The sequence below is a fragment of the Hippopotamus amphibius genome, chromosome 17, assembly GCF_030028045.1.
Source record: "Hippopotamus amphibius kiboko isolate mHipAmp2 chromosome 17, mHipAmp2.hap2, whole genome shotgun sequence".
NCBI lineage: Eukaryota > Metazoa > Chordata > Mammalia > Artiodactyla > Hippopotamidae > Hippopotamus > Hippopotamus amphibius.
Window position 1 is genome coordinate 11,571,862 of NC_080202.1, and position 14,275 is coordinate 11,586,136.

At 53.6% G+C, this 14,275-nt stretch overlaps 1 protein-coding gene across 3 annotated transcripts in view; it reads left to right on the forward strand.

Annotated features, from left to right (window-relative positions):
• Nucleotides 1-7,031, forward strand: part of CAMKK1 (calcium/calmodulin dependent protein kinase kinase 1) — a 28,323-nt gene extending 21,292 nt beyond the window's left edge. For 2 of the 3 annotated variants that reach the window (XM_057714255.1, XM_057714256.1), the window contains exons 13-16: nucleotides 393-480; nucleotides 679-807; nucleotides 2,839-2,942; nucleotides 5,040-7,031. In XM_057714255.1, coding sequence (XP_057570238.1) covers nucleotides 393-480; nucleotides 679-807; nucleotides 2,839-2,942; nucleotides 5,040-5,112 — 394 coding nt within the window. In that variant the 3' untranslated portion in view covers nucleotides 5,113-7,031. The remainder of the gene's footprint in view (nucleotides 1-392; nucleotides 481-678; nucleotides 808-2,838; nucleotides 2,943-5,039) is intronic. The other variant, XM_057714257.1, reaches the window with a different exon arrangement.
• The last annotated feature ends 7,244 nt before the right edge of the window (nucleotides 7,032-14,275 follow it).

Genomic DNA, 14,275 nt, shown 5'->3' on the forward strand with positions numbered 1-14,275 from the left:
CAGGTGGAGGAGAGGATAAGATGGTGAGTGGGGGTGCAGGCCCCCTGGGGTCCCATAAAGTGACTCTTCTCACATCTTCCTCGCCATCTCTGCCCCCCAGGGGGTGCCCTTCATCCAGGGGACCCCGTTTGTGTCTGTGGCCTCTGCCCCCGAGGGAGACTGCTTTACTTTGTACTCAGGAGAGAAGGCTGTCCACACACTAGTTCTGGAACTCGCTCCTTCCACCCTGCTACCTTTGGGGGTGTCCCTTCTGCTGTCCCAGAAGGAGGGTCGGTGGTGTCTCTGTCCTGGGTGCACTAATTAGGGAAGCCCGGAGCAGGGTAGGATACAGAGGTAGGAAGGAAAGGACCATCACGTGTCTCTCCCTCATCTCCTTCCTTCCCCTCCTTTAGGCCAGAGGTCAGCGAAGAGCTCAAGGACTTAATCCTGAAGATGCTAGACAAGAACCCCGAAACGAGAATTGGGGTGCCGGACATCAAGGTTGGGGAATCCAGAGGGGCTGGGCCACAGAAAACAGGCCTCAGTTTCCCCTTTTGGGGAGCCTTACACTGGGGGAATGTGTGTGCTGGGTTGGGGTTTGGGGGCTTCAGACCCTCAAGACAGCTGGAGTGCCCATGTCCCTTGCTGGCCGGTGTCTGTCGCCTGTGGCCCTGACCCTCCCTGCCCTCTGCTCCACAGCTGCATCCCTGGGTGACCAGGAATGGGGAGGAGCCCCTTCCCTCGGAGGAGGAGCACTGCAGCATGGTGGAGGTGACCGAGGAGGAGGTGAAGAACTCGGTCAAGCTCATCCCCAGCTGGACCACGGTGGTAAGAGGCTGAGGTGGAAGGTTCTGAGCCCGGGGCAGGGGCGGGGGCGTGGCCACCCCCTGAGACTTGCTCTGTGCTGGGCCCTGTGAGGGTACAGAGGGCTGCCTGGTTGGCCATCACTGATGCTGGGACCCTGAGGCCACTGTCCCTTTAGAAACCCACGGGAACAAGGTCGTGTTATTCAGCCTTGTGGTAGGGAGACCAGGAGGTTGGAGAGTGAATGGTCTAAATGTGCTGCCCTCGCTGAGTGTCAGCATTCACCATGACCGCAGAAGCATTTCCTTCCTTCCCTCCTTCCTAACGTTTATTGAACTTCTGCCGTGTTCCAGGCACTGGACGAGGTGCCAAGGACATGACAGGGAAAAGGCCTAGGACGCCTTTGATTTGGAGAAGTGGTCCCAGGGCCCCCGCACGTCAGGCAAACACCACCTGTGTGCTCCCTCCGCTCTCCGCTCATGCTGTAGCTTTTCGCATCCTCCTCTGGACAGCTTCCACGTTAACCGTTGGAAGTTATTCATGTAGGCCCTGGTGGCTGCCTTTTTTTGGGGGTGGGGGGTGGGGGGACGCTGAGCGCCATGGCTTGCCCTGTGCTGAGGTTTCACCGTGAGTCAGGGTGAGCACAAGGCCAGGAGAGCGAGCTGGGGCCCGTGCCAGGGGTGGGGTCTGGTCTGTGCACTTCCTGCCTCCCCATGGGTCTGGACCCAACTAGGGCCAGCTGGCTACAGTCCCTGTGCTCTGCAGATCTCTGAGGCTCTAGCTCTGTGGGGTCCCTGGAGTTGTCGGCTCCTGTAGGGTCCCTACGGCCGCTTCCCTGGTCTTAATCACCATCACCTCTCTCCTAAACCAGGGGAATCGCCTCCCAGGTTGTCCCCTTGCTTCCCCCCTTGCCCCCACTACAGTTGACACTCAGCTCAGCGGCCAGGGTGGCTCAGTGACCTGCTCATGTCACTTCTCAGCTCAGACCCTGCTCACTCAGGCTCCCATGTCGCTCAGAGTAAGAGCCACAGCCCTGACTGCCTGCCAGACCCTGCACGGCCTGCCCACCCCCTTTCCCCCCACAGACCTCCTTTCCTCCCTCCGTTCACTCCGTTCCAACCACGCACCACGGGAGCTGCTGCCCCAGTGCCTTTGAACGTCCCTTCCCTCCGCCTGGGTGCCCTGGCCCAGATGTCCACTGGGTCGTTTCCTCACTCCCTCCAGGTCTTCACTCCAGGGTCACCTTCTCGGTGAGAAGTGACCCTTCCTGGCCCCTTATTGAAAATTCCAGCCTCCTCTTCATCATACCTTATCTCCCTTCCTTGCTTTATTTTTCACTCCTGAGCCTTACCCCTAACTAACCTACATTCTACTGATCTGTCTTATTTATTGCCTGTCCCTGCAACTAGAACATAAGCTCCACGAGGGCAAGAAGTTTTGCCTCAGTACAGTCCCTGTGCCTAGAATAGTGTCTGGCATATGTGGGTGCTCCATAAATACTTGTTAATGAAAAGAAGGAAGGAAGAAGGGAAGGCACCCTGGCGCTATGCATGTGTGTGAGAGTTTGTGTGCTCATGGGCAGGGGGATGGAGCTGTCCTTACAGCAGGAGGAGGGACAAAGTCAGTCTGACAGCAGGGGAGAGGGGCAGCAGCCTGTCCCCTCCTGGCATTCCCCCCAGGCCACAGCTCCTCTCTGGCCCCTGGGACAGCCTCTCCTCCACTCCTCCTTTCCGTGTAGCCGGAAGGCATTTCCTGATTGCACTCCCCACGCCCTCAGCCTGGCATTCCAGACCCTCCCTGGTCTGCTCCTGGCCTCCGCGCTGTGCACATCAGATGCACCAGGCTCCTCACCGTTCCCGGAATTCACCCTCTACCGCCTCCCCTCCGCTCTTGCCATTTCCTCTGCTTGGGATGCTCTTCCTGGCTCTGCCCAAGGGAAGGGGGCCTCAGCAGAGCCCACCCAGTGGCCTTCCCATCTGGGAGTCAGCGTGGAGGCGGCCGGTGCGTCTGGGAACCTGGGGACCTGTGTTCCTCACGGTGACGTGTCCTCCCCAGATCCTGGTGAAGTCCATGCTGAGAAAGCGTTCCTTTGGGAACCCGTTCGAGCCCCAGGCACGGAGGGAAGAGCGATCTATGTCTGCCCCAGGAAGCTTACTGTCGTAAGTCCTGCTGGGCTGAGGGCTCTCCCTGCAGGGGGGCAGGGGCTGTGGCCCATCCCCTCGCTCGCAGCATCACAGCATCACCGGGCGGTGCAGGCTGAGCCGGGAGCCTGGGGGCTCGGCCAGGCCTCAGAGCAGGGCCCCGTGTGCAGCTCTGTTCTCAGCCCCCGGCAGCCTGGTCGAGGTTTGCCGATGGACCTCTTTGTAGAGGTTGGCTTGTCTGTGGAGGGAGGGACACTTCTGCTGACTCCCTCTGGCCTGGGGGGCTGTTAGCTGCTTTCCAGAGTGGCCTGTGCTACCTCCAGCCACTGCCAAGGACATGTGCCCAGTCAGCACTTTGTAAATGCTTGTCCAGCAAGTGAGGACAGGCTGACTGGTGACGATGGGCCTGGGAAGAGGAACCCCCAGTGCTGCGAACCCGCTCCTGAGAGCCGGGCAGGCGCCCTCACCACCCCCGGGGAGAGGGCAGAAAAGCAGTTCCCCAAACCTCCCTGAGCCTTGTCCTCAGCGTCTCTGCCATCTTCCCCTGAAATAAAAGTCCGTTTGGGGTGCCACCCAGGCCTGCTAGAGTTTGTGCACAGACCTGCAGAGAGAAAACAGTGAGGGGGTCCTGGACCAGAATGTGGTCCTGGGACGTGGGTCGCCTTCCTCTAGCCTGTGAAGGGGGCTGTGGGGCGGAGAGGCTGTGCCTCCCAGCCCTGCTCTGCGGAGGAGGCGTGCTCCCCAGGGGGTGCAGCGGCCGCTGTCCAGGAACCTCGGCCCCTCGGGAAGGAGCAGTTTCACGTGTGCTGTCCGGGGGCCCAGATGTTGGTTTCGTTCGTGTGAGACCACCCAGATGTATCAGGTCCCATCACATGGACAAGCGGGTGTCTGCTCCCTGCCAGAGGCTGCTTGCACTAGGGAAGGTCCACATACCAACCTCTTGCCCTCCTCTTGACAAACTCGCTGGCCGAAGGGGGGGTTAGGGGTGGGGTCCGGGAAAGACCTTGACTGTCCCAAGCTTACTTGCTGTTCCCTGTCTCTTCGGTGAGGTGGCCAGGCCCAGGGGAGGGGGTCCCTGGGCTCCTCTAGATCTGCAGGCTGCGATGCTGGAATTGGGCATAGGGTAGGGGACCACATATTTTGCATCCAAATGGAGCCATTTTTGAGAGCAAAAGAGGAGGCTGTTTCTAATTGTGCCAGGACAATGGGCAGAACCAGGAGCAAACCTGGACATCTGGTTTCCAGCTCAGTGCCTGTGACTTGGCGCCCCCTAGTGGTGGGACAGGCCAGTCACAGGCTAAGGACACATCCAGTGCCTCGTCCACGCTGGGCACAGGGCTGGGCATGCAGACTACAACTGAGCAAGGCGATCATTGTCCTTTTATGGACGCGTTCATGGTGGACTGTGAGAGGATTGGGCTTAATACTTCCCAGCTATAAAATTCTATATAGTTCTGTGGCTCAAGTATGATTTTGAAAAGCAGGTTTTACCTCATGAGAGTCTCAGCATGTGTCCTTGATTGACTCTGCTTTTTATGCTTTGGGGTAATTGTTGAAACTCTACAGTAGAGTTCAATGGGATTGATCCTTTTTAAAGATGTCAAAACCCACTCATTGATCATGTTTTTAAAAAAAGGTCTTACGGGAAAAACCAGATACAGGAATCTATTGAATATATGATAGAATCCCGAGACGGATAGGTAGACTCTGTCCTGTGAACAAAGGAAAGAAAATGCAAAACCAAAGCCCTTCTACCAAGGACCACGGGGGCTGACCTAGGCCAACCTGGAAGGCCTGGGACCTGGCTGGTCCTTGAGGATGCAGGGAGGATGCTCAGGGAGGTCAGATCTGGAGAGGCTCCGGAAGATAGGCTGGGAAGTCTAGACTTCGTCTCCAGGCAGTAGGGAGCCCATGGAGGGTTGTGGGCTGAGACCAGGGGTGAGGAAACCAGCAAGGGACCACAATGCAGGGGGGTGAGACTGAGACGACCTTGGGAAGTGGGTGAGGGAGGATTTGAGAGATGTGGATATAAATGCCTGTGAGTGTGTGAGAGTGTCCTCGTGCATGCATGTTCTGATCCCTGAGCTCCCTCTGCCCCTGGTGTCCCCTGAACAGGAAAGACGGGTGTGGCGAAGGAGGCAAGAGCTCGGAGCTCCCCGGCGTCCAAGAAGATGAGGCCGCGTCCTGAGCCCCTGCATGCGCCCAGGGCCACCCGGCAGCACGCTCATCCCGCGCCTCCAAAGGCCCACTGTCCTCATGCCAACAGCCGCCCCTGCGGGCAGGGGGCTGGGGACTGTGGCCCCTCTCCCGGCCCTCCTCCCCCGTCGTGCTGCATGACCTCCGCGCGCGCACGCGTGTCCAGGGACAGGATCGGAATGTGTGTCACCTGGGATTTGGGGGGTAGGGCTCCCGCAAGGCCTTTCTCTTCGTCCTCATGGCTCTCCCTGGCGGGACCCATCCTTTGGGGAAGCTAGGCGCCCGTGGTGCCTTAGACATACCACCCGGCTGGTTGGCAAGGCCAAGGGCAGGAGGCAGGAAACCAAGATGGCACGTGGAAGCCTGATTTGCCACCACTGCAGAGGCCGGGTGGACGTGGCTCAGCTGCCACCCGCACAGGGAGGGGTGTACTCTGCCCACCTCAGGGGGGTGCTGCCAGAGCTCTTCTCTACTGAGAACACTGACGTGGAGGCTCTGAACCCTCGGTGGGTAGTCCTGGGCCTCACTGGGGCGGGGGCGAGTATTGGAGAATCCAGATTCCTTTTTTGTTATCTTTTTTTTTTTTTGTAACTTGCGGGAGGCAGGTGCAAAGCTGTGCTTGGGAACATGTAGTGAGCTTTCCTCCAGCTTGGGTAGTTCCAACACACCCACCATCACTTGGCAGCCAAGTGAATTGGACTGACCTTCCCAGATTGTTTCACAGTCAACCCTGTCTGGAGGATGGGCTGAGTGAGGCTTTGAACAGAGGCTTGAACCAGGAGCACCACCCTTCCCTGCCCGCCTCCCTTCCCCCCCACTGTGGCTCCCCAGAGCCATGGCTGCAGGAGACACCAGGGCTGACATCGACTGAGGGCCCTGGACTCATAGGGCTGTGGCCTTGCAGATGCTGAAGTAACCAAAATCGAAGCTTCGGTCCAGCTCTGGCCTCCCCATCTGGCCCTGGAAGCTGCCCTCACATTCCAACGATGAAGGACTGACTGCCCAGTTTGGAGGCCTTGCTAGAGGTGGGACCCTGGTGGGGCGTGCACGCTGGCAGGTGGCCACGGAGAGGCAGGCCTTTTGTCACTGCCGCCTCACCCCAGGACAGTCGTCATCCCGCCTGCTCAGAGCTGGAGCCGACTTCTCTCTGGGATCAGTGCCTGGCTGCTGGTGGCTTGGCCTTGACTGACCAAATGTTCAAGAGACTGACCCCCAAAGGAAAACAAAGCAGGACTCAGATACCTGCCCTGAAACCATGGGCCAAACAAGGGATTTCAGTCCCCCTCACGGGGTTCCTGTTGCTGGAGCACTTTGTTGAGAAGGAGAGGAGACGGGGCTGGAGGAAGGCTGCGTCCCGCGTGTCTCTGTGCCTGTGGGTGTACGTCGCGCCTCCACGCACACACGCCCGTGCGTGCCCATCTGCTGCACACAGCATGCCTTGCACTGACACATGCATCTGTAATATAGTTTCTATGTTTATTTAAGGCTCTGAGCAGAACACGGCCCGTTGTCACTGGGTCTGCATTTCTCCCTGCTCCTCTGCACTAAGGCGTTGTAAACTAGGGCTTCAACAGTAATCCAGTACTGTTCTTAAGAACACTTTTATAGAGTTCATGGGAGGCCATTCACAGATCAGCACGTTTTCCTTGAGTATCTCTGTGCCAGGGCCTGGAGGGTCGGGGTTTCAGGGACATGTCCCCCCACCCCCGCCACAGAGCTCAAAGGTGGGCCCGGCTTCATTGCCTGTGGTCACCCCATCGCTGAGGGTTTGGGGTGGCATCATTGTTTCTGAATGTAACACAAAGGATGGACAAACTCCATAAGAGTGTTTTAAAAATTAACTTCCCAGGAAGTGAGTTAAAAACAGTAAAAGCCCTTTCTTGAGTTAAAAACACAAAAACAAAAAACCGACTTGGTTATGTACATTTTCTGTATTTGGATGTGTTCTTTCTCACCAGCTGGCTTTGCTGGCTTTTCTGCAGGGGTCTGAGTAGGACAACAGTGGGAAGAGCTCTGGGGGTGGGGGGGGGGGGGAGGGAGGGAGGGCTGATTTGGAGGATGAAGGGCTACAATTCAGGATGTGGCTCAGTCTCCTGGGTAGGTCCTGTGGCCCCCACGTTGGGAAGAACAGGGTGTTTGGGAGCCAACAGACGGCCCATGAGGGCATCCTGCCTGTCCTGTAGGGGCCCAGGGAGGCCGAGGTCTGGTCCTTGGGAGCCAGTGCTACTCCTCATGGGGCAGAAGTCCCAAGTGGAGCCTCACAAGAGTCCTTGTGACACGGGCCAGTGTCCTCCCAGTGTCCCCTTAGTCTTGGGCACTGGTACCAACTCTTTGGACCTGGCAGCTCCCACTCACAGGAGGCCTCTCCATGGCCATGATGAGAATAGTCATCACTGAGGTCAGATAGCCTTCATCTTGAATCCAAGCTTTGCCATCTAATAGCCATGTGCCCTTTGCACGTCATCAGAGGAGTCTCAGCTTCCTTATTGGTTCAATGCAGATAATATCAGCACATCCTTATGGGGTTCCTATGAGGTTAAATGAGGTCCTTGTGCCGAGCATCTGACATAGTGCTTGGTACACAGTAAGTACTCAGCAAGTGAGACTCTTAAACAAACAAACAAACAAACAGCAACAAAAAACCTAAAGAACTTTCTGCCTCTGGGGCTGCCTGGAGCCAGGCTTAGAGGCCACAAGCTCAACACGTCCTGCCTGATTGGTATCTGCTCATCAGCAGGGCTCCTCGCCAGGTGATACTGGAGACCAACCAGAAGGCAATCAAGCCAAAGGCTGCCCATCACGGTGATCCATTTTTCTATCTGAGAAATGGAGACCAAAGCTGCTCCTGCCTGTTTCCTGGTCATCCTGCGAAGATCCCGTGAGGGCTACACCAAGCCCTCTGCAGGAGGGGGTCCTGGCAGCCAGGCAGAAGTTCCCCAAACGCCAAGACCAATAAGCCACTCCCTCCCCACCATCGCTGTCCCTCAGTTTTGGGCCCACCATCTCTCACTTGCTCACTGGTCTCTGGCTTGGTCCTCAGTGCCCCAGTCCATCCTCTTACAAGCTGCCAGAGTGATCTCTGGGCCCCCACCTGACCATGCCTACCCCTCTCAGAACCCTTCCGTGCTCCCCACAGTGCTCAGCCTGGGGTTTGAGGCCATTGCCATCAGCCTCACAGCCTCCCTGGATGCTCTCCTGACCCATGCCCCACCCACCCTGCCTCCAGCCACTCCTTGCTCCCCACAGCTCTTCAGACTCACCCCCTCCTCTGGGATGGCCATCCCCTATCTCTGCCTCTGCTGGTCAATGTCAGCCCCACCCCACAAGGCCTATTCTGCAGCTGGAAAAATCCTCAGATTGGTTCATCCCAGGCGTTGGTCGCCAAACCTTGTGCCTGCATCTGACAGTCTAGATCGTCATGTGTAGGAGCTTTGCATGGGACCATGACGTCATTTCGCCACAGGGACAACCACTCTACGTGGCACACTAAGTTAGGGAAACTGAGGCTCAGAGTCACATAGTGAGTTAGGGAAGAGCCAGGCTAGGGCCCAGGTCTCCTGCCCACACCCCCACCCAGATCGTTCCAGGTCAGCTGCCAGGAAAACCGAAAGCCCTGCCTACTGGGAAGGACATCTGGGAAAATCAGCGATGGAGGTTGCACTTCCAGGCCTAACCACACAGGGGAGCTGTGCCCAGGCCAGGGGGTCCAGCTAAAGGCTGGCGGGCAGTCTGAGGTTTGCCCTGGGAGGTCTTGGTTCTTTGCAGAGAATGTCTTTGGCCTCTGGATCCCACAGGCACTTTGTCTTGTGGCTGCTTCCCCTAACCTCTATCATCCTATACGGTCTCAGCCTGAGGGAGAGGAGGGATGGGTAGTCAGAGCCACTGAGGGTTCCAGTTTTCCCAGGGGAACACCTAGACGCGTGGGGACTCTTATAAACATCTCACACATTGTGGGTTCACTCCTACACACACAGGCCGGCACAACTACACAACCTGCCCTCGGGCAAACAAGGAGGCCCATCCATGCGGCTGCCTCCTGGGCCACTGGGTTTCCACTGAGGGAAGCCGGGGAGCCATGCGGTGGGTGGTACTGGGCCCTGGGGGTCAACTGAGGCCCAGAAGGAGACCAGGAGGAGCTGGGAGGAGCCTGTCCTCTGTCTCACCTGCAGAGCAAAGCTGTGGCTGCTCCCTGCACTGCTTCAGCCTCCTGATGGCTTAAATGACTACCTCCTGTCCCTGGTCTCTCTCTGCAAACACACACAGAGACCTGGCTCTGCCCTCTGCGGTCTCAGATACATCCGTTTCTCCAGCTAGGATGACCCAGGGAATAAAGTCTGGATCCTCTCACTCTCCAGGGCAGCTGCCAGTCCCCACCCAGGTCGGGCTGACAGTTTATCATTAGCCCATGCCTGCTTTGTAGTCAGCTTCCTTTCCCTCCCCACTGCCGAGGTCCCCACCAACTCCAAGTCACCTCCTCCAGGAAGCCTTCCCTGGTCCACAGCCCCAGAGGCACCATTGGCATGTGCTCTGGTGTCTGGTCCATCTCCTCAAAGACTGGAAACAGGGCCCAGGGGTTGCAGCCTTGCCCACTGGCTATGTCACTTTCACAACTTGTATCTGTCCACTCACCCATCCGCCATGATGAAGCCCATTCGAAAAGCATCTCTCAACTGAATCACAAGAATGGGACCGTCCCCCTGAGAACCCCATTCTCTCCACCTGATCCCTAGGAAACCCCTTCCCTGGCCTGTAAGTCTCTCGCCTTTTCTGGTCTTCCCTCCCTGCTCCTCAGCCTGCAAACCAGCTGAGGTCTCCCTTTAACTATCACCCAATTTCCACCCCCTTGGCTTTCTGAAGGCTGCTGCCCCACACTCCTGGGCATGCAGGAAGAACCCCTCCTACCTTCTCTCTCAGATGCCCTCTGCACAGACTCCTTCCCTGTTACTGCCTGTCTCACTCTGTCCCATCCCTAGCAGCACTGGTCACTTCTTGTCCTAGTCACAGTCCATGCTACTGGCTGATGCTCTTTGCACTGAAGGCCCTTTGACTCCCCACCCCGAGTCCTTTGGTCTCCCCAAGACCCTCCCTTCACCATGGCCTAGGCACAGGTCCACACTGAAGGAATGAAACTACGATGATGGGGAACCACAACATGGGAAGGGTCTGGTTAAGCTTCTCCACCCTCGATCTCCCCCAAGTGCAGGGGATCAACCTTGAGGCGTGGAGCTTTCACAGGAGAAGATCTGCATGCCTTCAGGTGCTCTCATCTTCTTTCAGGTAATCTTGCCAACATCCACCCACCTCCCTGGGCTCCCAGCCTGTGGTCTGCCCCCTTCCATTCCCAATTCAACCTAAACAGCAGTTATCAATGTGGCTACATTCTAGGATCTCCTAGGGAGCTTTTAAAAAATCATCCACCTTAGAGATTCTGATGTAATTGGTCTGGGATGTGGTCTGGGATGTAGTCTGGGTGTCAAGGTTTTGTTTTTGATGTTGTTTTAACAAATAGACTATTTTTTTTGAAACAGTTTTAGGTTGACAGAAAAATTGAGTAGAAAGTACAGAGTCTGGTACACCCTCTCACCTCCCTCTCCTGCCCCCCGCCCTGCTGTTAGTAACATCTTGCCTTAGTGTGGTACATTTGTTACAATAGATGAGATAATATTGATATATTATTGTTAACTAAAGTCCTCAGTTTACTTTAGGGTGCACTCTTTGTGTTGTACATTGTGTGTGTTTTGACAAATATATGTCATGTATCCATCATTATAACTGTATACAGAATAGTTCCACTGCCCTAAGAATTCCCTGTTCCACCTGTTCATCCCTCCCTTCCCCCCCCCCCACCCCCTCACCCCTCACTCCCACCTCCCTCAACCCTACCTCCCTCAGCACCTGGCAATCGGCTGATCTTTTAACTTCTTTTAACTGTCTCCATAGTTTGCCTTTTCCAGAATGTCATATAGTTGGACTCAGACAGTATGTAATCCTTTCAGCTTCCTAGGTGATTTTAAGTTTTTAAATTATTTAAAAAATTAAGATACAATTGACATATACCATTGCATAAGTTTAAGGCATACACCATATTGATTTGACACATTTGTATTGCCATAAGATTGCCATTGTAAGATGAGTTAACACCTCTGTCTTGTTACATAATTATCATTTCTTATAGTGGTGGAAGCAATGAAGATTTCCTCTCTTAGCAAGTTTACTATTTATGGCACAGGTCTGCTGTCTATCATCACTGTACTGGCTTATTTATCTTCTAGTTACAGGTATGTATCCGTACCCAGGTGATTTCAATGAACAATGAGGGTTAACATAAACAGCCTTTGTCTAGAATTTGGTAAAAGGGTGTAGCAGATCTCCGCCTGCATGTTTCTAAATCTAATGTGGGCAAAGGTTTCATTTCCTTTGAATATGCCCATCCATCCATCCACCCATTCATCCATCCATCCTTTTTTCTTTATTTTATAAATTTTATTTATTTATTATTTATTTATTTATTGGCTGTATTGGGTCTTCATTGCTGTGCTCAAGCTTTCTCTAGTTGTAGCGAGCAGGGGCTACTCTTCGATGTGGTGTGCAGGCTTCTCATTGCGGTGGCTTCTCTTGTTGCAGAGCACAGGCTCTAGGTGTGTGGGTTTCAGTAGTTGTGGCTTGCTGGCTCTAGAGCGAGGCTTGGTAGTTGTGGCGCACAGACTTAGTTGCTTCGAGGCATGTGGGATCTTCCCAGCCCAGAGATCAAACCCACGTCCCCTACATTGGCAGGCAGATTCTTAACCACTGCACCGTTAGGGAAGTCCCCATCCATCCTTTCAATATTTGTCCGGGGCCTTCTATAACCAGGCACTAAGCCTGCTCCAACACTGTTCCTGCTTTCACGGCTCTCACAGTCCACGGGAGGAGACGGACATTAATCAAGTTGCCATGCCAATACATGGATGATTTTGAACTGATATGAGTGCTGTAGAGGAAAAGCTCGTGGTAGTGGCTCTCTGAGAGTGATTGAAGAGGCTTCCCAGAGGAAGGGAGGCTCCAGCTGAGATCTGACATTGAGGAAGTACTAGCGAAGCCAAGGGGGAGGATAGAAAACTCCAAGCAGAGAGACCAGCTTGTGCAAGGGCCCTATGATGTGGAGGGAACATGGTGCTTGCCAAGAACTGGTGATGTAGGGAGTGAGGAGGACAGTAGTAGAAGGTGAAACTGAATGGAGGGCAGGGCTAGATAATATATCCTGGAAAATAAAAAAAGAGTCTTTTAGAAGATCCTGTTAATATCCTCCTTTGTCCCCTAGCCTCCATCTTCACAAACTTCTCCAAGAGTTGTCCACACTTCCTCAAATTCCACCAGTGTCTTCCCCTTCATCGACATTGGTCTCTTCAAGGTCACCAACCTCTAGACCCAAGCCTAGCTCCACTGTGAACTTACAGCTGTATTTGACACTTGATCATTTCTTTTATAAAACTCTCCAGTCTGTCCCAATGTCCCAGTCTCCTGGTTTCTATTAACAGAAATTACCCAGGCATTGGAAATAGGAAAAAGGAGTAGGAAAAAGAGCCACACTGATGTCCTCTCAGTACAGTGCCAGCTGCTATCCAACATGCCTATTCCACTTGGGATCATCTCCTTCTCTAGGGTTGGGTACCTTGGTTTGACTTCTGATTTACTCTTGATTAGGGTATTTTACAACTCTGTAAGGGTAGAGGTTAATTTATAGAAAATTCACGAGTAAATAATTCTTTTTAAAATTTTATTTATTTATTTAGAGTAAATAATTCTTGTCCAGTAGCAATGCAAATGTTTTCTGTCTGGTGGGAAAGGGAACCCCAAAGCGTTTTTTGCCTCATTGGGTATTAACCTGTGTGGTTAAATTCATTTCAGTATTCCTTTGACCAACTTGGTACTCATGCTCAAATTGTCTTTTGAACTAGTCTTAATATCTTACTGATGTCCTCATTCATTAATAAGGATTAAAAGCTTTGACATGTGTTCATTTAATATTTGGGAGTCATGTTTTTCAACTTTTTGAAAATTGTTCTTTACTGCTCCTAATACTGTGACCTCATCTCAGCAGGCTGCACTGAGGACAGGAGGGGGGAGGGGGGGTGAGTTAGGTGAACAAAAAGGTACAGGCATCAAGGGCTTCTCTGACAGGAGTCTGGGACTCCTGGTGTTTGCTGAATGCCCTGGCGTGCTCTGGGTTCCTGATTCTCCTGCCAGCCAGAGCTCCCCCAGGGGGCTAGTTCTCCTGTGAACTGTGCTCGACTGCAATGCCTGAAACCTCAGGGCTCTTACCCTGCAGGCAGAGGGGACTGCCCAGCCTTCTCTGCTGGCTACCTGATATCCATAGCTGAGGAGGGATTGCTTCCTCTTCTCCCCATCTCCCAGCCCCACATGCCTATGGAATAAGTGTAATGGCAGGGTCTGTGGCTGTCACCCAAAGCTGGCCACCTAAGCACACACTTTCTTTGAAATGTTCTTTAAAAGTCATGCAAATGTATATACACTACCAAATGTAAAATAGATAGCTAGTGGGAAGCTGCTGCATAACACAGAGAGATCAACAGGATGATTGGTGATGACTTAGAGGGGTGGGATAGGGAGGGAAGGAGTCTTGGGAGGGAGGGAGGGGATATGTGGATATATGTATAAATACAGCTGATTCACTTTGTTGTACAGCAGAAACTGGCACAAAAGTGTAAAGCAATTATACTCCAGTAAAGAGCTTAAAAAAAAATTCATGCAAATGCATTCCATGCATTTAACCCAATCTTGTAACTACTGTGCCTTTCATCAAGCAAAACTAACCCTCTAAAGAGCCCCAGCTCATGTTTGCTGTTTTAGCCCATATTAAAAAACAAAACAAAAAACCCAAAAACAACTGTGACGTACTGTACCCCTTCTGTGTGATCCTGTTATCCACATATAATTATCTCATTTAAGCCTCACAACCTCCCAGGGTGGGTAATGACTCATTTTACTGATGAAGAAACTGAGATTCCAAAGGATTAAGTAGCTTACCCCAGGTCACGTGTAGTGTAAGGGGCCGAGCCAGTCAGCTTGAGACCCAAATGTGTCTGATGTGCTCCTTCCTTGGTTTATAATTATTTATTTCTCCATCGTCAGAGCTGGTAAGGCCTTGGAGACCC